Genomic DNA, 24,028 nt, shown 5'->3' with positions numbered 1-24,028 from the left:
CCAATCTTCTCTGTTTAAACACGCGGGCATATTCAATAATAACAAGCTTTTGGGCAGGTATTGAATATTCGATGATTTTAGGAGGATAGTAACTGATTCTACTACGTGCTGAGAACAGTTTGTATATTAGCTACACCAGTCATGCTCCCCCCTGCTTCTTCGCCACGATATCCTTATATTCCTCATCAATCTGGACCAGCACCGACGGCCCCTCTCGCTCCAACGTCTCAGAGTCAATCACAAGCGTAACGAAGAACGCCGCTGGATCAGTCTGGCTGGCATTGGCACTGATGCGATGGTGACAGCCCGGCGCCTCATACCAAGCACCGCCTTGCTCAATTACTCTCAAAGGATCGTTGTTCATTTTGTTCAAGAGGGCGCCGTGGATCACATACGCGGAGACCGAGGCGCCTCCGTGGCGATGGGGAGGTGTGGCGCCGTTCGGGGGATATTCGACCAGCATGCCGATGATGGTCTTTCCGGGACAGTTGACTAGTTTATATTGGTAGGCGATGGTGGTCTTTGCCATGGGGCATCTAGGGGGTTATATTGTGAGTGGTCTGCCTTGTTAGATGGGTGAAGACATACTCGGGGTTGTATGCTGGCTCTTGCATTGTGACGGGATCGATTTATGGTTGGGAGAGAAGAGGTCGAGGAATATGGTGCTTGTATGTGAGATGTATTCAACGTTCTTCGATAACGATGACCGCATCTCGGGTAGTGCTGTTGATAGCCTATCCGGGTATATAAGCTGGCATCCGTTAACGGCGGATTCTTCGATAGTCCTATATTTACAGCATGTCTCTCCTGCTCTGAGTATTTAATCACATCTGATTATTTTTATTTGACTTTAGTTTCAAAATACAGTCAGATGCGAGATATTGGCCAAGTCTCCTTAGTCTCTAGAAGTGGCCTCCTGCCATAAATATAGAAGTTATTTCATCAAATATCTAAACATAAAACCGCCCGTTGAACCTTCAAATATTTGCAAGAGCATTGACTATCTTAGGCATTATAAAGCTTTTCCTTTCATTCCCGGTCTAGACTCTATCCCTCTGGATCCGACTTGGTCCGGATATAGAGGGCCCAAGGAACGGCCCAACTGTACCAGAATATGGCAGGCTGTCATGCATTTCTAAGCCATCAATTTTCAGTCATTATCGGAATCTTTAATATTCATTAATTATCGTATGGCCGGTAAGTAACTGCATAATGAGGCGGATGCATTTCCGATGACATCACAGGCGCGGTCCACCGTGACTTCATAGAAACAAGTTTAAGCTCATTTTGCCTCCTGTCCTGGCCTGAGCTTGGTCGCTTGGTTGTGAATTAATCATCCGATGCCCCTAGGCCAGCCACAGCGCAAATCAGGTTAAACATTCCTCGCTCATGGAGCGGTGCGTTGTTGTCGCGTCATGATTCCTGATCTGCCGGTGACTCTCGGGGGCATCACCAGGCTTTATATTTTATACCTTATATTTATATCCACAGCCGTCCTTTGAACTAAGCTACTTGATTTCTCTACCAAACCTCTTCGTCCCAGTCGCCAGAATGACCGTCATCTGGGGCCTCGATCTCCACGAGATCCATTACAGCAAGTTCAAGTCCTCGTACATGTTCAACCGGGCCTACCATCTGCGCCGCACAAAAATGATCGTCTACCAACTCGCTATGATCCTCTGCGTGTGCTCGGAATCTGTCGGAACTGCTGCATTCTCAGGTTCGTCTTATCGAAACCCCTCAATCCAAGAGGATAATACTAACTAACTACCGCCCTTGCAGACTACCTCGACCAGCAAAGCGAAGTCCAAGGCCAACACCCCGGCGTGAAAATCCACAATAACGGCTTCATCGGCGCGGCCTCGTATAATATCTTCGTTGGAATCGCGGTCGCGTTTATCTTTGGGGCGGCGTTCTTCTTCGATCTGTTCTGGCCCGAGCGTCATGAGTGTAAACATGTCCGTGTCTCGTGGAAGATTTCGGCGGTTGTTGTGACGGTTATGATGTTGAGTTCGGCTTTGACACTGACGGTATGTAAACTTGATACTTTTCGTGGTGCTAGACACTGATACTGGGGATAGTGCATTGGGGCTCTGCATGATGCGGTAGTTACCGGGACGGATCCTGTCACTGCGCAGACTTTTAGGCTTGAAGCTACCAAGCAGCCTACTTATAGTACGTGATACCATTTACCATTTACCATTGATCCATTGTCTAACGCGACCAGATTACCGCCATAACCCCAAAGTGGTTGCCGCTGTCGTTCTCGCCTGGCCGGGATGGGTGTTTTGCGTTGTGAGGTATCTGCCCTCGTACCCAGTTCTCACTGTATGTGCACTAACTCTTGCAGTACTATTATCCTATTCATGTCCCAGAAACACGACGATCAATTCGGTCCCAAGTCGAACTACGGCCGATCCCTTGAAAACGGGGATAAAGAAGCAAGAGCAGGCGTTGAGTCGGAATAGAACTCGACATGAGTTCATAATAATGTATAATAAGTGTTTTCTTGTCAGCTGTATATACTCCTCATTGGTACCCTTTCGTTTGCATGGTAGCGATGTGGTACTGTTAGACAATATACCTTCGTTGAATGACTAGCTATCTCCAAACTCTACGAAATCTCTTGAAAACATAAAGGACGTCGGCTGGGCCAAGAGTGATATCTTCAGGTGAGGTTGTTCGGGGAATTGTTTTGCAAGACGTTATTATAGGACAAGTGTATGTGATAGACGCTTTGATGGCCAGCGCTGGTACGAGTACGATCAATCTTTGTTTCGGACCTTTCCATTGCAGCCTGAAATCAACTCTCCAAATTCTTTTAACGACTATGATCTAATTACCGGAGTGACATTGGTTAATTCACGCTGGTTTGGCACCAGCATATTAATTGTGGAATAGCTAAACCGTTGAATACCCTGTTACTGATGTATATATTCGAAAATCAAGTTTATGTGAAATATTCAAGCAGCAAATAAAAAAAATTGACAAAAAAGAACTGACCGACGCAGGGATCGAACCTGCAATCTCTTGATTCGTAGTCAAGCGCCTTGCCATTGGGCCAGCCGGCCAATTGTTAAACTCTACTCCACTATTTACCCTTACAGGTCTGCACAGATTCTCCAATGATAAGCCTCTGCAGCATAAGCCAGTGGCCGAAAATAAGCCAGCGTAAGCCATTCTCCAGCAGGAAAAGACATTATTGGGTGTGAGCCGTAAGCCAGCGACGCAGGGACTTCTATGGGAGAATTATGACTGTGCAGAGCGTATTTCAGTCAACTTCTCCCAACTTCCGGTCCTATCTTGGTGTTGGTGTTGGTGTTGATTGTGCAAGGCCCTGTATTCTCTGTAAGCCATGGAATTTTCCATCATGGATCTATAATCCAGTGGATTAGAGATTGGTAATATAGAGTATATGTGATGACAAAAGGCTGAATTCATCGAGCGCTGTAGAATTGTTGAATATTGTTGAAGATATATAAACCTGCCAGCGCCTCGCATATCATGTATATCAACCAAGCAACCAAGCCAATTCCAACAAGAACAGCTTAAAATCTCTTAACCAATCAACATGTCTCAGCCCCTCGTCCTCATCACCGGCGCAAACCAAGGCATCGGCCTAGCCACCGCCCAAGCCCTCGCCTCCAAGCACAACTACCACGTCATCATCGGCGCGCGCAACAAGTCCGCAGGCGACAAAGTAGCCGAATCTCTGCGCTCAGCCGGACACACAGCATCCTCGCTCGAGCTAGACCTAAACTCCGAGTCCTCCATCAAAACCGCCGTGGCCACCCTGGAGCGCGACTTCGGATACCTCGACATCCTGATCAACAACGCGGCCGTGCTAATCGACCAGAACAAGGACCTGACGCCCTGGGAGCTCTACACCAAGACATTCACCCCGAATGTCATCGGGACTGGTGTCTTCACGCACTATGCCTTGCCGTTGATCCGGAAAGCAAAGGCTACGCCGCCGACGATTATCTTTGTGTCGAGCAGTATGGGCAGTTTGCAGTATTCGTTTGATAAGAATGTGCCGTGGTACCCGGTTGACTATAAAGCGTATGATGCGAGCAAGGCGGCGGTGAATGTGCTTATGGCGAACTACCACCGGATTCTGGAGAGTGAGGGGGGGAGAGTCAATTCGGTGTGTCCTGGGCTGGTGAAGACCAATTTGACGGGGTACATGGATGGTGGATCGACGACTGATGAGGGGGCTACGAGGATCGTGGAGTTGGCGACTGCTGGGGAGAAGGGCGAGTCTGGGACTTTTACGGATCGCAATGGGACTGTGCCTTGGTGATTAAGATGGAACAGATTTATTTAGATCTGTGACAAAGATGTATCTTATAGTCATAGAGTCGGTGACTCAAAATAGACCATTGTCTTTCCTTATGGACTGCTGTAACTGGAGTAGTCTTCAACTTATGGACTAACTGCAATAGTCTTAGCAGGATGTCTCCCCTCGTCTGACAGCTCAGGGCGTGCAGCCGACACAGACATCCCCAGATTCAAGATACTAGAGCACGTATCAATCAGCAGGATGGCCATGTCCAATTCAGAAATGCCTGCCACCGAGCCAACCTCCGAGGAACTGTCGTCGGCGCCAGAACGCACGGACGAAGGGCAGGTCAGCGCAGAGGACGAGGAGGGGCTCCACAATACGTTCGTCCCATTAAGCTCTCCTGTCCCATTCCCACTAAATCTAACAAGCCCAGTGTGGAGCAAAAAGAAACCAGGTTTGAATTTATGAATCTCCCGTTCGAAATCCGGCAGATGGTATACCATCACGTCTTCGCCAATCGCACCCTCCACGTCCATTATCCCATTAGAATTAGGACGGGTCCAGGTGAACACTTCCCAATCGACTGGACATACTTCATCTGCAACTGCGACAATGGAACAGTCACCGGCTCCGAGTTCGCCATGGGGGATGCATGGGCTGGAAAGGTCGCCAACGCCAACGCAACGAGAGAAGAGAGCGCGAATGCATGGCGCCATGCAATCCCGCCCTGTAAATACAGGGACATCAACCACTACAACGTCCCTGATTATCCTGGGGCCCGGCACGTCTATTATCCCAGAGGAAGGCTGGAATTGGGTCTGCTCTGCGCGAATAAGCAGATAAACGCCGAGGCGCGTCATATTCCATATACCTCGAATATCTTCACCTTTGACGACGTGCGGTCCTTCGCGAGCTTCATCTCTAGCACGGCTGGTCTATCGTGGGCTCAGTTGGGTCTGTTACGGAATATATCGATTTACATGGAGCCGCGGACCGGGGAAACCATGAAGTGGAACGAATGGCTGATTATGGGTCCCAAGGGCACAGGGCCGGATAGACCAGACATGCGGAAAGTCAGAATGCCGTATGGGCTGAAAGCATTGAATGGTCTGCGGAAGCTGCAGATTGTAGTCGAGAATGTGAAAACAGGATTCATCTGCTCCCATATGAGACAGCCTTGGACAAAGCTATTCTTCGTGTATGGGCTTCTGGCGTTCGCGCGGATGGGTATTCAGGATATCAGCGTTGATGTCAGCCTGTGTGCGAAGCGGCCACTCTCTTCGCCCCATTATAATAACCCAGCGGATTGGTATATGGATACTGATGAAGAGGTAAAGACAGCTGCGACGGCGTACGCGGAGATGCTGGAGAAGAGGATGCGCCGTCCATGGACTGAAGAGGTTTGCGTGGAAATAAACAAGCTGCGAAAGAGCTACGAAAGTGCTCAGAGGGAAGCTTGTACTCGCCTCATGTCGCCGACCTACCCCCTGGGTGACCAGGAGACGTAAATCGCTATACCAGGTCCATAAGGCACTGAATACATTCATTGACGGACCCCTGGCCCATCTGCAACCAAGTCTTCTAGCTGCTTTCTTTCCTCCACAGTAAGCTCGCTAGATGCCTTTCCAACCCGGATAAAGGACAGCAGAACAATAGCAACGCCCGCACAAGCAACCCCAAACCAAAACGCCGCTTTATAGCTCCCTGCCTCCCCTAGGTTCTTTGTCTGCGCAGCAACCAGATCTGCCAAGCCGAGGAAGAAGCTAATCCCTACAAACACGATCGTGTGGATAATTGCACCTGCTGCGCCCTGTCTATTCTGCGGTAGGGAGGTCGTGATGAAGATGTTGCTGACGCTGTAGCCGATGTCGGTGCCGACAGTCGCGGCGATCATTGCTGGAAACACGTAGGCCCAGTAGTTTGGATTCTCAGGGATAATGGCGAAGAGGAGCATGGATATGAGATAGCCGGCGCCGGATATTAGCATGAGGAGTTTTCCTGGGAGGAGGTGCAGGGTGAAGCCGCCGACTGTGGCGAGGATGAGACCGCCAGCGGCCATGGGCGCGAACCAGGCGGCGGAGATGAGGGAGTCGTGGCCGAGGATGTTTTGGATGCTGGATTTCTTAGCGGCTGTATTTTGTAAAGGAGAAGGGATCATACTAGAAGCTGGCGTAGAAGAGGTACACTCCGAACACGCCGTATGAGAAGGAGAGCGCGAAGAACAGAGGAGTCAGGTATTTGACCTTGAAGATATCAGGCGGGAGCAATGGCTGAGATGCAACCCAGCCTTCAATATAGACTGCTGCACATATAAGAGCGACGCCAACGATGAAGGTGACGATGATATATGGCGTCTTCCACCCGTCCGGAGCATGGGAGCCATCGGTAAAAGCAAAGATGATCAACACCAGCCCAGGGACAATAGTAAGACATCCCCACCAGTCCATTCTGAGCGTCGAAACTTGCAAAGGGAGTCGGATTTTCGGCATCGAGAGAGATGATACAATCAACACGACGAGAGTCATGATAGTGCCGATCCAGAAATACCATCTCCAGGTCAGATAGAAGCCAGTCAACCCGCTGACACATATCCCAGAGTAGAACCCAATCGGCGAGAAGGCCCCATAGAGACTAAACACCAGGTTCTTCCGTGGCCCTGGCCGGTATATACTCCCAATGAGCATGATGCCAGCGGGCAGGAACATGGACGGTCCCAGTCCCTGCAGTGCTCGGCAGACAATGAGCATTATGTAGTTCTTGCTCCATCCGGCAATAAACGACCAGATTATAAGCCAGACTAGGCCGATGTTGAAAACAAGACGGGCACCGTAGATATCAGCGAGACGGGCGGAGGGGAGTAAGAAGGAGCCGGTGACGAGGGAGAAGACGCTGGCAGGCCATGTCTGCGAGGCGGGGGGGATGTCGAGGGCGGTTGTGATATGAGGGAGCAGGTTGTTGAAGCCGCTGATGAAGTATTCCTACGACCGTTAGAAGAGCTTGAGAGCTTGACGGAGGACATACAGCCAGCAGTTCGGAGGCGAGCAGCGAGAAGCAGAAGCACAGCTCGATCCACTTGTTTGGAAAAGTAGCAGGGCGCTCTCGCCCGAGTCTCTCGAGGGCGGTCTTGTCAGGAACCTGCCGGTCGACCTGCTCATTCATGCTTGAACCAAACTGCTTCAGCCTCACCATCGGTAGAATATACTTTAATATAGTCCGTCAGTCCGACTCGGACCGTCCCCACCGATAAGCCCTACTCTATTCCCGATTAGGAAGCCAAGGCTCATCGTGCTGCTGACAAATCAGTCCCTCGTCCCGATTTCGTCACTGCTTCTCATCCAGACTCTTCGAGTTCGATTGTTTTAAGCTTTGACGAAGATCAAGACCGGTCCGGGTCCGGTGTATATCGGTATATCCCCGTGCAAGACCTGCGATCTTGTCAGACCATGCTTAGGTTGCTAGATCGTTAGATCGCTAGCTCTGCTCGATGCGTGACCCCGCCAACAAGGCTTGTCATAACTGTCGACGACGACGCCTGAAGTGCGACCGGGATGTTCCTGCATGTCGCAAGTGTGCGCTGACCGGACAGGAATGTCTGGGGTACGGGAAGCTGTTTGTCTGGAACGAGGGGGTTGCCAGCCGGGGGAAGATGATGGGCAAGACGTATCCTGTGCAGAGAGAGCCGGACAGGACTATTAGCACAGGGAACTCAGGGAACAGCCTGATCCCACAGGTCTATGATTTCCTGCCTCTTCAACTGCCGTTACTGGACCCCCTGTATCAGGGCTTGGATGATACCTCGCGAGGGTATCTATCCCACTGTAAGCCACTATGCCACCTACTATAGCAGTCCATAACAGGGGCTAACTGCGCAGTTGCATCGACCGTGTCCAGCGACATGGTGATCGCTGATATCACCGATGTGAACCCGTTTCGGAGTTTAATTCCGTTCTGCAGGGACCATCCCATCCTGCTGCATATCATCCTGGCCAACTCTGCCCTGCACATCTCGTGCCTGCACCGACGAGGCCTTGACCCAGAACAACATATGCCTGTTCTTGCAGGAGAAGTCTCAACCACTGATGCAGTCCATCGGTCTTCCCGTGCCATGATCGATGCGTTATCAGCCAAGCAAAAGGCCCTCGTCCTCCTCAGACGCGCCCTCGAGGACATGTCCCACATCGACGTTGACATGATCGCAGCCGTCGTCCACCTCTTCATCATCTTCGAGCTCATCAGCCCCGGGGAGGATGAATGGAAGGCCCACGTCGAGGGTGCCCTGCGACTGATCAGCTACCTGCACACGCTTGAAATCCGACACTCCTCCCCGGCGGCCCTGGTCCGGGACTGCATCACATCAGACTGCTTAACGTAAGTCACCACACACTTCAAAAACATATCTAACAGAGATATAGATACTACATCCTCGGCTCAACCCTCATGAACACAACGACCCTGTCCGACCCATTCCTCCTCCCAGGGGACATCATCGCCTCGCTCACCCGCGCCGAGGTCAACAGCTACCTATCCCTCCCAACACCCCTCCTGCAAACCCTCTTCAAAGCATGCGAACTCTCAAACCGCGTCTCGCTAGGCGAAATGCTCGGCGCAGACCCAACCCCATTCCTCAACGAAGCGCGCGACCTGCTAAACACCGTCCAATCCTTCAACGTATACGCCTGGGCCTCAACGCTAGAGGGGGACCCGTCCTCGACCCGAACCCTCAGCCGGATCCATACCGCACTGGCGCACCAGAATGCAGTCCGGATATATATCCTGCGCAGCGTGGAGCAGATCTCCCCTTCGCCTGTGGCGGGAGTAGGACTGGGCCTGTGCGAGAGCGAGACAGAGGGCCTGGTGACCGAGATCATCACGCACCTGTCGCTGGTGGGGCTGACGGATCCGATCTTCAAGGCGACGTCTTGGCCGACGTTTATTGCGGGCGCGGAGACGGACAATGTCGTCTATCGGGAGTGGGCTGTGAATCGGCTGAGGGAGTTTTGGAATTTGATTCCGTGGGGGTATTTGAGGACGGAGGAGGAGATTATGAGGAAGGCCTGGAGGTTGAGAGATGGACAGCCGGAAAAGGAGGGGAGTTGGATACAGCAGTTGAAGGGGGTAGAGAGGCATTGGCTGATTGCTTAGCTACATTTTTACATTTTACAATTTACAATTTACAATTCGACATTTTGATGTTTCATAATGGTTGTATATTCGGTCGTTCTAGTATCTAGTACCAGTGCTGATGATATCCGGTATCATGTCAAGTATATACATCCCAACCCAGTTACGGGCACGGGTTCAGGTCCGATCGAATCGTTTAGAGACCAGTAACCGACTCAATGAAGTCCCGGAAGTAAGCCGGGCTCGAGTAGACACCGGGGTATCCAGCGCGCGCACAGCCATTGCCCCAGGAGGTGATACCGATGAGGACACCGTCGGAGACGAAGGGGCCACCAGAGTCACCCTGGCAGCCGTCCTTGCCGCCCTCCTCCTCGCCAGCGCACAGCATGCTGTCGGTGATCTCGTTGAAGCCCTGGTAGTCCGAGGAGCAGGTCTTCTTGTCGACGACGGGGACGTCGACGAACTGCAGGGTGGGCGAGACGTTGCCGCCCTCCTTGAGGGCACCCCAGCCGGTGATGGTGCCGACGGTGCCGGCGGAGGGGAGGGAGGAGCTGGTGGGCAGCTTGACGGCGGCGATGCCGTCGCCGTACTTGAGCTCCTCGTCGAGGGTGAGGATGGCGATGTCGTTGTTGACGTTCTGGGCGTCGTAGTCGGGGTGGACGGCGATGGAGGAGACGCCGACGGTGGTGCCGCCGGAGGAGGAGGACGAGGAGCCGGCGCGGATGCTCAGGTCGCTGGCGGACTGGCCTTCAGCGCAGTGGCCGGCCGTGACGACGTACTTGTTGTCGATGATGCTGCCACCGCAGATGAGCGAGCCGCCCTGCAGCAGGCCGATCTGGTAGGGGTATTCCTCGATGGTGGCCTCGGCGCCGCCGACGATGGCCTCCTTGGCGAGGACGCCGGAGAGGACGGAGAGGAAGGCGACGGTGGTCTTCATGGTGAGAGATTGAGATTGAGGAGGAGATTGAGGGTGAGATGAGGAGGTTGATGAGGTTGAAGAGCTGGAGAAGAGCTGGTGGTGGCAGTCTTTTTATAGTGCTGGAGCTCGATCCACCGCATCCACAGTCTGCACATGCAGCCCACAAATGGCACAAAGCCCACAAAGCCCACTGGCACAAAGGCTGTAACTGCGAGTAACTTGCTAGCCCCTGACAATGCTGATCATGAAACCCAAGGCAGACGCTCAATCGCGCCATGGCGATCAGCGCCGAATGCGCGGACCGTCGGCGAAAATGCCCAACGCAGTAATGATCTTGATCTGATCCAGGGAATCAACGCTGCTGCTGCTGCTGATTGGGTTCCCCAGACAGCGGGCGAATTGGTCCCTCGTCCAGCCAGACAAGCGCTTGCTGTGGTTCCCAACGAGAGGCTGATATCGTTCAGGGGCAGTCCAGCAGGCCAGCCCTGCCCCATTACGTGTAAGCTTAACTCTGCCATCTGCGCCACTCAACAGCCTGCAACGTGCTGCTTTTCTTCCTTGAATCCTTAGCTTAAACTCTTCTACACTGTTCTCGTCCGCTCGCAGTTACATCGAGTTAATCTACCTGACAACCCCCGCCGCTGTCCAGCAGCCACCAGCTCAATCCTATTCCTGGTCGTCCCCTCGTCGATCGCACCCGCCAAGCGAGATAGGCTCTTGGTGTTTCTGCTGGTGCGAACACAAGGTAGCATCGTCTTCATTCGCCGCCGCCGTCTTGTCCAACGAGATCCGGCACTTGGATGATCGGCGCTGGTCCCTGCTGGCGGTTATCGCCCATCGGAGCCTGTGCCCTTCCATAGGCTGCTGCGAGAGGGGGCGCAATCTGCGATTCACCTCCAACCTGCGGACCATCGCGATCTCATTCGACTGGTTTCTGAATGCGATTATGCAGTGTAACCGGAGTCGGGCTCGGGCCGTGTCTGGATGCGATGTCTATACAGATTACTGAATGACTGATGTAGATGCCTCGGCGACTCCGGGGGCCAAAACTGCATGCGACGTCTCGAGCGGGGTTCAGCAGTTGGAAGGCGAGCCTTTTGGACGCAGTGCAGGGAGTCAGAAACAGGCAGTTGAAACTTGGTCGATGCGACCGTGGAAGATGGGCGAAGAACGAACAAGGTACCTGGCTATACCCAGCCCTGCCCAGCCTGTCCTGCCAGCCGCCAGCCAGCCAGCCTTGCCCTGCACCGTACTCCGGCGACCGAAACTCTTGTTATTACAAGGCTGGAGGGGCGTATGACAGTTGTTTCGAGTTCCGTTGTCGAGATCCGCCTTTGACGGCTGCGACAGGGCTTTGTTCGCTCTTGTTCGCGGGCGGAGGAGGCTGTGTCCTTATTTGAAACCGGAGGCGTTTTTGTTTAATGAGCTGTTCTTGGAACCGCATTCACTGAACTGACATGCCTGACAGCTCTTTGGTACATCAGATGCAAATAGCTTTTGTTGTCTGGCAGATTTGTCTAATGGTAGAAACTGCGGTCGCAGTGAACCTTTGGCGCCATACACAAGCAGCCTCACACAGGGATCCCCACGTCGGACAGACACACCAGACGGAATCAACGGAAGCAACGGAACGTTTCCACATGATGAAGGCTGTAGTACCCCAGGCGGGTGTATCCCGGTGCATGTTTCACAGGCGTGCGTGGCTGTCTTACTACCTGCACTCCTTGCCGGTACTCTATATGAGATTTAGCTCGTAGTGTATGTTTCGCATTGTAGACATCAACAGGGACTCTGGCAGGCTGGCAAGGAGTACAGTCGCTGTTGACTTCCAGCCCTGAAGTTTGTGTAAGTTTGAATCTCGCAAGAGTCAACAAAGACGACCTTTCTGGGGTTGTTTCGTGGCATAGATCGTCGAGGTTTGATAGAGTAGAGGATCTGATCTTCCGAATTGTACAGTTAGATGGAGTCCGCTGAGTTGACTGTGTTAGCATTAATGAATGATGCAGTGTTTAGTGGCTATATCTCTACCGTGGATATTGAATTGGCATAAGAACATCGTATAAAGAGTTGTTTCGCCCCCAAATATTCAAAACATGGTCAAGCGAGCTCATCTGGCAGGTTATGCTGCGTTGTGTTTAGGTAAACAGCCAATAGACAGGGTTACCTGTTTCGGGCATACCGTGATGTCCTTCCCAATGCTGTATAGATAGATCCGTGAACCTATTTGATAGGCATATGCTATTCACAATAGACACATATATTGCCATATTCACTTCTCGGCTCGAATTCTCCGTCTCCGATAGCATTTATCAACACCGACATATCTTCACTGCTCCCATTCACACCTTGCTTTGATCTATGAACAGAAACTTCGAGCAGCAAACTATCTGATTATAAAATACTTCTACTCACAGAATGCCACCCAGACACCCTCCTTGCTCGGCCTATCATTATCCCATCCAGCACCATGGCGATGCAGGCACTCGCAGACGTCCTCGCAAACACAAACGCAAACGACACTGAATCCAACGAAAACCCTCAGGAGCCCATCAATACCTCACACCCCAATCATCAACCAATACCGAACCCCAGAGAATGCTTTGTTGGCGAAATCGTCATGGTCGGGACCAGCAGCATGTTCAACACCGAAGTGCTAGTGAAGGATAAAGAGGACACCGAACTGCGAGTCGGCTTCGCATTCCCCCCAGATGGATATGGCTACGAAGGGGTGCCTACAGAATTCCTGAAAAGGGGACTAACGATGCTCATTCTGCATCCATCTCGCATTGCAATGAATGGAGGGGGGGAGTTGATTGTCGTTCATAATCCGAAACATATCAAGGTGTGTATCTCCTTTCCTTCCCGTCCTAATACAATACAATGAAATGATACGTGAAACCATTCTAACTGCAGTAGATCCTGCCATTTAGAATGTCCTTCTACCTACGGCTCTGCGAGAGAGTCACCGAGTTTAGATCTGTCGTCGGCAGACAGCGGATCTGTTTTGGATGCGAGACCAGGAAGTACGGGCTGGAGCGGTGTCCTCGCTGTAAAATGTCCTATTTCTGCAGCCGTGTAAGACTTACTAACGTTCTAATAATGAGTTATTTACTAACACGGATCTACCAGGCATGCCAGGCCGAGTCCCTCTCCCGAAAAGGACACAGGAGGGACTGCGGTATCATCCGAGACCCGGACATTACAGCTTTATTACTTGGCAAATGGGAGCAGTTGGGAGAATTCCGCTCTGTCTCTTTGCAGGCGCATCTCCAGCAGGTTCCGGATATCTTATGATATGGACATGTCACGGCAGGGCTGGTGAATGTGCGGCCGCGGAACACACCAGCTATTACACCAGCTATTACACGATGGTCGCAAGGATAAACCCTAATGGCTGAGTTCTAATGATATGGGTATCGGCTGTTTTATTTAACACCAGGGAGTGGTATACAGTCGGCGTGCCTGTAGTCCAATGTATAGATAGTTCAGTTGTTGTGACTGCCATATGATTGTACAATGAATAGAATACAATGTCATATTCATATCTAGGATAGCATATCAAACAAGCTATCATGAAAGCGCTTTGTTTGGCTTTCTTCCATGGTTTTTGCGGATGCTTAAATAAAGCGACACCCCAGTATTGCCCGTGAGACAGTGCCTTCTGTTCAAGTAGACTAAGAGAGCTTAGTTTAAAGTGCTTCTTCGATACAAACTGGTCAGATACAACGTGACTAAATACAGGTCGTTAATCCAACTTGGTCAAGTCGAAGCCGCTCATACAAGATAGTCCAGACGAAGATGACTGAATTGAAACTGTTTCGATGGAAATCGGTCCGATGCAAGCTGTTTCAATCCAAAGCGCGGAAGAAGAGCCATGATACTAAGAGATATAAAGAAAAGGTGGAGAAATCAGATATCCAGCAGTCTACATTGGATCACTCCAACAGAGATGAATCTAGGGCCCTACTCCCGGAGCCTCATCCAAAGACGGATCATTCCAGGGCTGACCGATCAATAAATGACCGGTATGGCCTTGAGTGGCATCATGGCGAGGCAATCTGGACAGCAACACCAGATATCAACGCCATCAAGGCACTGGTAGCCCGGTATACAATGGGCCAAAGAGACGACCGTGACATCTTTGATAGCAGAATTGTCGATGCGTCTGACATCCGCGTAAAATTCTACGGGAATAGCGGGTACTACAAGCTGTACTTGGTCTCCTCACCAAGACTTGAGAAGAAGTACATATTCCGGGCAACGCTGCCCGTGGAGCCGTTCTATAAAACAGAAAGCGAGGTTGCCACGATGGCGTTTATCCGCAAGTATACGGCGCTCCCTGTTCCCCGTGTCATTCACTATTGCTCTTCAGCATCCAACCCCTTAAAGTTCGAGTGGATTCTGCAGGAACACGTGGAAGGGACTGCTTTATCAGAGACCTGGGATGGTATGCCGTTCCATGCCGAAGCCGAGTTTGCTGTTCAGATGCAGCGGCAGATGCAGTTGTTGCAGGACTTTGATTTCGCCTGGTTAGGGAATCTGTACTACTCGCGATGCAAAGACAGGGTCAACGGACAGCCCGCCGAGTGGCTGCGAGTGTCGGATGGTCAGGAACAGAACGACCCTGACTTTGTGATCGGCCGTATCGTGTCGCCCTGGTCGTTTGAGGAGAAACGCCGAGATATGAGGGCTGATCGTGGTCCATTCACTAGTAGCCCGCGTCTCTTGCTCGCCAAAGCTGAGCTCCAATATGAATGCCTCAAGCACCTTGACTCCAGTTCAATAGACCAGGAGCTACCGAGCTCTCAGTCTAAGCTGCGGGAATTGTACCATTCGATAAGGGCTGCGGAGGGCAGTACATATACTCGTGAAAATGAACACCGAGTCCTCCACCATATCGACCTCTCTGACCGTGATATTATCGTCCAAAGCGACCCCAGCTCCTCCAATCCAATACAGCTCTCCGGTATCATCAACTGGGAGTCTGTGGGAACCGTTCCGTCCTGGCAAGTAGACTTCCCTCATTTTCTACAAGGCCCATCAGAGAGCGAACTGCAGAGTCGATGGCGGCCGTTTATGAGCGCTTCTGCCAGCGAGGCTCTTATGAAGGACAATCAGAAAGCTGAGCTTCGGCGCATCTATGGAGATCCATTGCGGCCAGCTCTTGTTGGTAAGATGCCTCAGAATTTAATCGAGTGCGCCGAGACTCTCGAGCAGTATCCATGGCATAATGCTGTTTGAGAGGTTGAGACGATGTACGGACGTACCAGTGCTCTTTATATACCCCGTGCTTATAAGCCTATTTATACCCGTTGCAATGAATTACATTTGTAAAACTACTTATCCGCCACAGACTTCACCGTAACCACAGTCTCTAGTCTGACCTCCTCAGGCTGGAACGAAAGCCCTGGATCTCCCCCATCACCGTCCCCCCCAGCCATCATACACATCCGGTGAACTCGCCCTCCAAACGAACCATCATCAACCCCCCTCTGTTCCTCAAGATCAACAGGCCTAACCTTCTCCCACCCAAGCGCCCTCGCATAGTCCTCAGCCCTAGCCAGCCCATCCTTCGCCGCCAAAGCCCTGACCTCACTCGCCAGCGCCCCCTTGGTCACATCCGTAAGCCTCCACTCAACCCCATCCAGATTCACAAACTCCATAGCACTGAGCTCGCTGGCAACATCCGCCAGCTTGCCAAAGTCCTGGAAATTCGCCTCAAACGACGTCGCCGCATGGTGCGTCCTGCCTGTTATCTTGCCGTCCGTGTCGTAGTTCGGGTACGAGTATGTATCCAGTGCGCCCATGCTCCACTGCGTGATTGCGGCGCTGGGACTGGGTTCCCCGGACGAGAGCTTGTCGCTCATGGGCTCGAGAATTTCCCGGACTCGCTGGGTGCATTGGAAGACGTTTTTTGAGACGATGGTGCGGTCGGGGCCGTCGTGTTTGATATTGATGCGGAGGATGGCGCGTTCAGCGGGGCGGCTGATGGTGCCGTAGCCGGTTGTTTGGATAGAGAGGGACATTTTAATATTGCCTTGATATCTGGTTGTGTTTGGAAGAAGAAGGTTGAAGGCGGTCTTTAATATTTATATGGGCTGCAGCCTGATGTGGGGCCATTCAGCCACTAAATCTTAATACTATACGATTACTGTTCATTAAATGGAAAATACTAAAGGTAGCTAAATAAGCGGTTGAAACCCAACAGACCTGCTATAGTATAACCCCCAACCACCACGACAACCGCCCCAAACAGGATCATATTCCTCACAGCCCTCGCATGATACTCCGCAGTCGTAACAGCAATCCTCTCCGCCCAAGCCTGTGGGGGATTCCCATTCGGAAACTCTGCATCAGGCACATCCCTCCCCAGAAACCGACACAGCGGCTCCCACCCATCGTCGACACTCCACTCCAGCAGCCTCTCCTCAGGCAGTCCCAGCCCTCGCACCATCGCCACATGCTGCTCATACACCCACTTCCCATTCGAAGCAAAACTGCCCCGGAAGAACGTCGGCATCATGGTCCGACACATCGCCTGGCGGATCCAGAACAACTCCCCGCAGAACCACGACTTGACCCAGTCCCAGTCGACCGGGTTTCTATCGAAATAGCCCATCGTGGCCTGCATGGACTTGTGCCATGCGTCGAGATCCCTGCGTGTGTTCAGGATGACTTTTGCATCCGGGTATGCGGCGATCAGCTCCGGTGCGAATTCGGCGGCGAGCAGGTCGCATACTCCGACGCTGGAGCCGAGGATTGTGTCGAAGTCTGAGGCTGTGAGTTTTGGGCCCGGGGTTGATCCTGTTCCTGTTCCTGTTGGTGGTGGGGTGTTGTATTTCTTTTTCAGCAGCCGGTATATATTTTCGAGGTCGTAGGGGGGTAGGATGGTGTCGAAGCCGTGGTGGGTGTGCTCGAACCCAAGGGTGTGTAGGGCTTCGCGTAGAGATTCGGTGCCTGAGCGGGAGATGCCCACGGCGAGGATTTGCATGGGTTTCTGGCGTTTTATTGTTGGTGCGGGTACACCGTAGATGAGGTGCAGGAGCCAGTCTGGAACGTACATTTTGTGTAGTTGGGGTGGTAGACTAAGGATGAGTGGGAAGTGCGATGCATGTGGGAGGTGGCTATTTATGACGTGCCACCGAAGAGATGGATATACGGGTCCTGATAGGGGCGCATGAAATCGCCAAATTGATCCTTAGTCTGTCAGCACGGTCCGCAGCGGGATATGGTGGCACTGGGCTGAAGGATTCGGCACCGCTATATAAGGTCCGATATTGATTAACGACATGTAAGCAGGAAGCTAGTGGGAATAAGCTTAGTTATGGTAATAATTTCTAGGCGCTAAATAAAACTAGATAAAACTCCCTGGACTAAGGAAACATCTCAATCTCATGTCTTGGCAAGCTCCAAATAGGCTATACTGCGGCTTCTAAACTCGGCCGATCAGGATCGAGATGCACATCTGTCAATCCCTGCGTAATGAGGATCACAGAGGACACGCCCAGCCGAGCACTCGCTCTATAATCTGTTGAGAGGGTCCTCGCACAGACTTTCCCCTGTGGGAGAAGTCGCTGGCCGAGCCTCCATACCGTGGGAATCGACCGAGTATACAGAGGTTGGGTATCTAGATGGTTATAGGATGGAGGATGAGCGAGAGTCGGTTGATCCACTAATGGCCATGGGTGGCTGTTGTGTGATTGTGGCCTGAGCACACTAAGCTGAGCAATTCATATTTTATACAAAGACAAAGAATTGTTTGCCTCTTCTCGATTGTTACAGCCGTATGAACAGTTTCTAACTTCATGATAAGCTCTAAGGTTATCAACGCTGGCAGCTCTTCTACTATACATTTCTATCCCCATCCATCAATAAGCCAAGTAATTTCCCAGCAATGTCCAATTCTCTACACATACCCAGCACTCATACTATACCCCCCACCATTAACAGCCTTCCACTGGTAATTTCCATCCTCCTCACAACCGCCATACGGATACGGCTCTCCCAACTCCCCAACCCCTTTACCAGAGGACGTGCTGTTACTCGTAGGCGGATAGAACGTCACAGCAGCCCTCGGCATAGTATCACACTCGCCCTTCTCTTCCGCATCCTCCACATTAAACGAAAACCACTCGACAAAGCCCATATACGAGCCCGAAATCCCCTTGGAGCCGGTTGGGAGAGTGTACGTGCCAATATGCGTTTCATTGCCGAGGGCCGCGTCAACAAGTGTCCCCGTCCAGGTCGTGCCGTTCGTGTTCCTGATCACCAGATGGTACAGATGCGCGTACGGGGCCGGGATCTCAACGGCACAGCTGACGCCTTCGCCGCCGTCTGCGCCGTCATGACAGTTCGCGAGGTCGGTTGTCGTTGTTCCCGGCGCGAAGCTGGAGAAGACAGCGTGGATCATGCTTCCGTTGGCGGTGTCAGCCAGAGGCTGGAGACCTGTGTAGCCGATGCCGCCCGCGTCGATGAAGGGGAATTGCTGGGCGTAGTACAGGCCGGACTCGTGTTTGCTGCTGGGCATGGCCATGGGGAAGATGATGTCTTTTAGACCTGAGGAGGTGACGTTCTCCATGCTCCAGTAGATGCCCATGTTGGCGGATACCAGAGATGGGAGTGCGATGAGAGTAGTGAGCTTCATGGTGAATGAACTTTGTAGGCCTTTGAGGAGTAGATATGCTTGTGATCGAAGGAGAAATCTTCGGTCTTTATACCCCAGAGTAGCTGAGGTATCACAGTTCGCGAGATTATTATGAGACGTTAGACTTTGCACCAAAAAGCCTTGCAACGCTGGTGGATAGCGAGCTATCCCCAACAAATTACGTCTCTAAACTTCAAGCTCAATCAATCTCGAACAACACCAGTTTGATATTCACGGTCGATACAAGCCTTCGCAGCATGACCCGTATCTTGGCGAGCAAACGCCAATAACAGCCCCCAACAAGCGAAGAATCTCCAGGAGTTCTGCCGATCCCAATCAGACACGATCGTATGACAGATCGGATCCATCGCTTTTCATGGAGCCAAGGGCGCCGTTTGTGTCTTTGACTCTTTCCCAAAAAGCTTTGTGGGTTTGCGGATACTGATGGGTCTGCCACGCGGCCGTATTCAATGTAAAGCCTGGAAACAACTTTTCGAGGATGCCTCCATAGATGCTCTAAAACTTCTAACCGGATAAACAGAATTAAACTCTAGCGTGGCGCTGTTCCTATAGGCAAGCCAGAATATAACCCCGGTCCTTGAGAGAATACAGCTAACAGACAGTCTGCAATCTTGAAAGCGTTGGGAATGGCTTCACTCTGCCAAGGATATCACAAAGTTTAAATGCTGTGGGGTCTATCGTTGGTCCTGTCATGCCCTGATCGACAGGCCACTGGGTCTCGCGTTTCAGGTATATAGAGTGCTTCCTGCCCTGAACGGACTGGCCAAGCGAGGTCCTTTCGACCGATAACCCCTGAGGCCCTCATCTGATGGCACTGTAGCATTCTGCATTCTGAGGCTGTGGGTATTGCAAGGTTGTAAATGCCTCATGGACACGTCCCGACGTAGCCCACACGTACTGGTTGCTGGATCTAGTATTCCTATGATGCAGGACTATGTCCTCCCAACACCAGCATTGGCCACGACAGTCAAGGGCACACCCGCCACCCCGATATGTCCAATAAGCGAATCATTGTAGGAAGCAGCCTGGCTAAGCACAACAACATCAATCGGATGAGGGAGGTCTATACAGTCAGTCGTCGCATTTCCTATCTGCAGAGGTTTTATACCTTGTTGTGGTCGATCCAGACGTAGTCAGTGCCGTCAAGGGTCGCATCACCACCCCAGACATACTCTAAACTATCCGTCTCCAGTTGTGCCAGCTGCAAAGACAGACGGGGTCTATTGATCTAAGTAGTTACAGACCGGACACCGAGGGCAAGGAGTGTATAAGAGTCTTCATCGTATTGTATACGTGTAGATGCTGTGCTATTCAATCAAACCATTGATTGTACGGGGTGTCATATTGACGTTATATTTTTACTCGACAGGTATCTAAAGCGGTCGGATATTACTCCTCATTACTAGGCCTACAAGAGAAGTAATATCTTCAGTTAATATATCCATATGATAGGCCAGAATGACTCAGCTTGTAGGATGAGATAACCCCGCATAACTCGACCATGTCAACGCTTCCTCTACCTTGTCACCCCAGACATACTCCGTAATATGGCGACCCAAAAGGTACTCGCATTCGACCTGTATGGGACTCTGCTCTCCACCGAGTCCATAGCCAAGAAACTCGAGGCGCACTTCCCCGCAAAGGCGCAGTCCATCGCGACTCTCTGGCGCCGGTACCAGCTGGAGTACACCTGGCGCATGAACAGCATGGGTATAGACCTCAAACAGATATGCCCAGCGACCGTTAATATAAGTCAGGAATATACTCGGCGTTCTCCGAGGTTACCCGAAGCTCCCTCCGACATGCACTCGCAGAGCACGACGAGCACGACTCCCTCAGCAACGACGCCATCGCCGCCCTAATGGCCGCCTACGACGAGCTATCGACATTCGCCGACGTCGAGCCAACCCTGAACCGGTTAGCGAAGAGTCCGACCGTAAAGGCCGTCGTGTTTTCGAACGGCACGCAGGAAATGGTGGCGCATTCGGTGCGCCGTTCCCCTGACCTGTCACCCCACGCGTCGGTGTTTGCCGATATCATCACGGTTGACGAGGTTAAACAGTACAAGCCCTCTCCGGATGTTTATTATCATTTGGCCAGGGAGGTGGGAAAGGAGGATGAGCTGCAGGATATCTGGCTCGTCAGTGGGAACCCGTTTGATGTGGTTGGCGCGAGGAGCGTGGGCATGAATGCGATCTGGGTTGACCGGGGTGGACGAGGATGGACTGATGCAGCAGTTCCGGGTCTGTGCCCGACCGTTGCAGTTTCAAATCTTGAAGACATTGTTGGTCTGATCGATGCGTGACGATCTGCTTGGATAGAGACGATTCTAACTTCTAAGCGATGTCGTGGACCCACTGCCCGAATTCATGTGAATGCTCGACTGGGAGTATATTGTAGCCTGATGCTTGATAACCTGCCATGAGTGCAGATGAATATTCTGTATGGCATTAATAAGTGTACCACTGTCCTACTTGATATCCAGGATAGAATGCAGACAGTCCAGCAACGAGGGAATAGAGAACATCCTCGGTAGATACAATTCGGCAGTACACTCCGTCGTAAGTTCTGATCCACAGATTAATAAAGAACAGTCCTGAGTGGCCAGTGACGATCTGCGAACGCTGCATGTGGCCGCTACCAGCCGCTACCAGGCCTTAACCAGTCCCTAACAGTAAACAGTCCAGTCCCTAGCCCATCTGGATCCCGCGGTTCGCTTCGGTTCCAGCTTGGGATCAGCAGCGTGCCTGACAAGCTCGTTGTTGATTGGGGCTCGATGCCGTTAATGGGGAGTTCATCCCCATGTCGCGTCTGTCGGCCTATCTGGCAGCCTATATGATGGCCTCTGCCCTCTTTCTAGTGGCATCTACTGGCTCGTTGTCATTCAACCGCCATGAAGCTGTTGACACCATTCAAGGCTGCCCCGTTGGTGGCAGCGTCTGTCCTTGCAAAGGCAAATCTCCCTGCCCTTCCTGCTGATCTGACAACGCCGTTCCAGCAGCGCCTTGCCATCTATGAGCCCAATTGTAAGACACCACTTGTCTTCTGCTTCTTTACTGACTGTCCTAGCGGTGTCTATCGGATGGAATACGTATACCCAGCTGAACCAGTCCTGCGTGGAATATGGCACTTCCAGTAGCAAGTTCGACAAACGCTCCTGTGCTAAAGAGTCCACCACGTATCCCAGCTCTCGCACATACGAGAACGTGGTCATCCTGGACGGCCTCACTGCCGGCATCACGTACTACTACAAGATCGTGTCCACCAACTCCAGCGTCGACCACTTCCTCAGCCCTCGCAGCCCAGGCGACAAGACCCCCTTCAGCATCAACGCCGTCATCGACCTAGGCGTCTACGGCCAAGACGGCTTCACAATCGAAGGCGACAAGACCAAAAAGGATGTTATCCCAAGCATAGACCCATCCCTCAACCACACCACCATCGGCCGCCTCGCCAACACAGTCGACGACTACGAATTCATCATCCACCCCGGCGACTTCGCCTACGCCGACGACTGGATCCTCACGCCCGCCAATCTACTCGACAGCGAGCGCGCATACCAGGCCATCCTCGAGAACTTCTACACGCAACTCGCGCCCATCGCCGGCCGCAAGCCCTACATGGCCAGCCCGGGGAACCACGAGGCCGCATGCCAGGAAATCCCATTCACGACGGGCCTCTGCCCAGACGGCCAGAAGAACTTCACAGACTTCATGCACCGCTTCGGAAACACCATGCCCGCATCGTTTCCCTCCGTGTCGAGCAACAACACCGCCAAAGTCCTCGCGAACCAGGCGCGCGAACTCGCACAGCCACCCTTCTGGTATTCCTTCGAGTACGGCATGGCCCACATCGTCATGATCAACACCGAGACCGATTTCGAGGACGCACCGGATAGCCAGGGTGGGTCGGCCGGTTTGGGAGCTGGTCCGTTCGGCGCAAAGGACCAGCAGCTGCAGTTCCTCGAGGCGGATCTGGCCAGTGTGGATCGGGCCGTGACGCCGTGGGTTATTGTCGCGGGCCATAGACCCTGGTATACGGCTGGCTCGGGCTGCGAGCCCTGCCAGGAGGCGTTTGAGGAGATCCTGTATAAATACGGGGTCGATCTGGGTGTGTTTGGGCACGAGCATAACTCGCAGCGGTTCCTGCCGGTTTATAACAACAACCCTGATCCGAAGGGGATGCAGGATCCCAAGGCGCCGATGTATATTGTCTCTGGGGCGGCGGGGAATATTGAAGGGCTTTCGTCGATCTCGAGTAAGCCGGACTTTACGCAGTTTTCGAATGATGAGAGTTATGCGTATGCGACGATTCGGTTTGTGGATGAGAGTCACCTTAGGATTGTGTTTTTGGATGTGGTTTCTGGGGATGTTTTGGATCAGAGTACCTTGTTTAAGAGTCATAAACAGAGGTTTGTTCGGCAGTAGCTGGACAAATATATATGATATAGAAAGATCTAATATACGTATGGATGTACTGGACATTACATTAGATCACTTGATGCCAGATGGTGGGTAGTGTATCCTGGGTCACTGCCTGATATCTTAAAGCGACACTTGCAATACTCTTTTAGAAGGCTATACACGGATCATAATGAAGAATCTTCCCCGTTACTCTCCGCCAAAATGATAGCGTTGAATTCAGGTGGTAATATTAGGAGAAAAGACGTAGTAGCCTCTGGAGATATCCGGTTTTGGATACAATCATACAAGGTAGATATAGGTTTTGAATATTATTGCCTTATAGTAGAAAATGTCACTATACCAGTCATGTTACTGTTTCAGGTTATGAGATATTCTTGTGCGGCATGTCTTACCTAAACACTGTTAGTTTATTTATTTCTTCTGCATGCTATTGGGCATTTCTTACTGTCCAACTTTAATCTGACCTACTGTATAGCAGCGGAGGTTAATAGTGTGCTTGGTGTCTGCACTTGTCTGCTCCCTTTTTCACTAATGTTATTCTATTTACTATACGTTTCTCGGGACTAGTTTCAGAAAACAGTCGGGCCGAAGTAAAGTGGCAAATACTTTAAATA

At 51.8% G+C, this 24,028-nt stretch overlaps 14 protein-coding genes and 1 non-coding gene across 15 annotated transcripts; 8 read left to right on the top strand and 7 right to left on the bottom strand.

The window, feature by feature from the left end:
* Positions 1-139: 139 nt before the first annotated feature.
* Positions 140-614, bottom strand: APUU_20746S (cupin domain-containing protein; the record flags this gene model as incomplete). Its single annotated transcript, XM_041699422.1, has 2 exons — positions 140-536; positions 589-614. The coding sequence occupies 2 exons, from the start codon at positions 612-614 to the stop codon at positions 140-142; spliced, it is 423 nt and encodes a 140-aa protein (XP_041552508.1).
* Positions 615-1,551: 937 nt separating this feature from the next.
* Positions 1,552-2,468, top strand: APUU_20745A (uncharacterized protein; the record flags this gene model as incomplete). Its single annotated transcript, XM_041699421.1, has 5 exons — positions 1,552-1,720; positions 1,783-2,030; positions 2,082-2,175; positions 2,228-2,300; positions 2,351-2,468. 5 exons carry the CDS (start codon positions 1,552-1,554, stop codon positions 2,466-2,468), a joined length of 702 nt encoding a protein of 233 aa, XP_041552507.1.
* A 531-nt stretch (positions 2,469-2,999) lies between these two features.
* Positions 3,000-3,071, bottom strand: APUU_t20006S. The gene has a single exon. It is a non-coding gene; the product is annotated as a tRNA-Arg (tRNA).
* Positions 3,072-3,571: 500 nt separating this feature from the next.
* Positions 3,572-4,303, top strand: APUU_20744A (uncharacterized protein; the record flags this gene model as incomplete). The annotated part of the gene is made up of 1 exon (XM_041699420.1): positions 3,572-4,303. One exon carries the CDS (start codon positions 3,572-3,574, stop codon positions 4,301-4,303), a length of 732 nt encoding a protein of 243 aa, XP_041552506.1.
* Positions 4,304-4,543: 240 nt separating this feature from the next.
* On the top strand, positions 4,544-5,793 carry APUU_20743A (uncharacterized protein; the record flags this gene model as incomplete). The annotated part of the gene is made up of 2 exons (XM_041699418.1): positions 4,544-4,665; positions 4,719-5,793. 2 exons carry the CDS (start codon positions 4,544-4,546, stop codon positions 5,791-5,793), a joined length of 1,197 nt encoding a protein of 398 aa, XP_041552505.1.
* Positions 5,794-5,828: 35 nt separating this feature from the next.
* On the bottom strand, positions 5,829-7,444 carry APUU_20742S (uncharacterized protein; the record flags this gene model as incomplete). Its single annotated transcript, XM_041699417.1, has 3 exons — positions 5,829-6,399; positions 6,446-7,263; positions 7,307-7,444. The coding sequence occupies 3 exons, from the start codon at positions 7,442-7,444 to the stop codon at positions 5,829-5,831; spliced, it is 1,527 nt and encodes a 508-aa protein (XP_041552504.1).
* A 325-nt stretch (positions 7,445-7,769) lies between these two features.
* APUU_20741A (Zn(II)2Cys6 transcription factor) lies at positions 7,770-9,427 on the top strand (the record flags this gene model as incomplete). The annotated part of the gene is made up of 3 exons (XM_041699416.1): positions 7,770-8,103; positions 8,158-8,653; positions 8,698-9,427. 3 exons carry the CDS (start codon positions 7,770-7,772, stop codon positions 9,425-9,427), a joined length of 1,560 nt encoding a protein of 519 aa, XP_041552503.1.
* Positions 9,428-9,602: 175 nt separating this feature from the next.
* On the bottom strand, positions 9,603-10,343 carry APUU_20740S (serine protease; the record flags this gene model as incomplete). Its single annotated transcript, XM_041699415.1, has 1 exon — positions 9,603-10,343. One exon carries the CDS (start codon positions 10,341-10,343, stop codon positions 9,603-9,605), a length of 741 nt encoding a protein of 246 aa, XP_041552502.1.
* A 2,449-nt stretch (positions 10,344-12,792) lies between these two features.
* On the top strand, positions 12,793-13,619 carry APUU_20739A (zinc finger MYND domain-containing protein; the record flags this gene model as incomplete). The annotated part of the gene is made up of 3 exons (XM_041699414.1): positions 12,793-13,167; positions 13,242-13,400; positions 13,455-13,619. 3 exons carry the CDS (start codon positions 12,793-12,795, stop codon positions 13,617-13,619), a joined length of 699 nt encoding a protein of 232 aa, XP_041552501.1.
* A 504-nt stretch (positions 13,620-14,123) lies between these two features.
* APUU_20738A (uncharacterized protein) lies at positions 14,124-15,566 on the top strand (the record flags this gene model as incomplete). The annotated part of the gene is made up of 1 exon (XM_041699413.1): positions 14,124-15,566. The coding sequence occupies one exon, from the start codon at positions 14,124-14,126 to the stop codon at positions 15,564-15,566; it is 1,443 nt and encodes a 480-aa protein (XP_041552500.1).
* A 95-nt stretch (positions 15,567-15,661) lies between these two features.
* On the bottom strand, positions 15,662-16,351 carry APUU_20737S (SIMPL domain-containing protein; the record flags this gene model as incomplete). Its single annotated transcript, XM_041699412.1, has 1 exon — positions 15,662-16,351. The coding sequence occupies one exon, from the start codon at positions 16,349-16,351 to the stop codon at positions 15,662-15,664; it is 690 nt and encodes a 229-aa protein (XP_041552499.1).
* A 146-nt stretch (positions 16,352-16,497) lies between these two features.
* Positions 16,498-17,388, bottom strand: APUU_20736S (sulfotransferase family protein; the record flags this gene model as incomplete). The annotated part of the gene is made up of 1 exon (XM_041699411.1): positions 16,498-17,388. The coding sequence occupies one exon, from the start codon at positions 17,386-17,388 to the stop codon at positions 16,498-16,500; it is 891 nt and encodes a 296-aa protein (XP_041552498.1).
* Positions 17,389-18,231: 843 nt separating this feature from the next.
* On the bottom strand, positions 18,232-18,969 carry APUU_20735S (uncharacterized protein; the record flags this gene model as incomplete). Its single annotated transcript, XM_041699410.1, has 1 exon — positions 18,232-18,969. The coding sequence occupies one exon, from the start codon at positions 18,967-18,969 to the stop codon at positions 18,232-18,234; it is 738 nt and encodes a 245-aa protein (XP_041552497.1).
* Positions 18,970-20,537: 1,568 nt separating this feature from the next.
* Positions 20,538-21,295, top strand: APUU_20734A (haloacid dehalogenase, type II; the record flags this gene model as incomplete). Its single annotated transcript, XM_041699409.1, has 2 exons — positions 20,538-20,700; positions 20,748-21,295. 2 exons carry the CDS (start codon positions 20,538-20,540, stop codon positions 21,293-21,295), a joined length of 711 nt encoding a protein of 236 aa, XP_041552496.1.
* Positions 21,296-21,883: 588 nt separating this feature from the next.
* Positions 21,884-23,417, top strand: APUU_20733A (purple acid phosphatase family protein; the record flags this gene model as incomplete). Its single annotated transcript, XM_041699407.1, has 2 exons — positions 21,884-22,016; positions 22,060-23,417. The coding sequence occupies 2 exons, from the start codon at positions 21,884-21,886 to the stop codon at positions 23,415-23,417; spliced, it is 1,491 nt and encodes a 496-aa protein (XP_041552495.1).
* Between the last annotated feature and the right edge of the window lie 611 nt (positions 23,418-24,028).

Source organism: Aspergillus puulaauensis, chromosome 2 (genome assembly GCF_016861865.1).
Source record: "Aspergillus puulaauensis MK2 DNA, chromosome 2, nearly complete sequence".
Taxonomy (NCBI): domain Eukaryota; kingdom Fungi; phylum Ascomycota; class Eurotiomycetes; order Eurotiales; family Aspergillaceae; genus Aspergillus; species Aspergillus puulaauensis.
The sequence above is the reverse complement of the archived record's forward strand: the minus strand, read 5'-3'. Positions and strand labels throughout refer to the sequence as shown.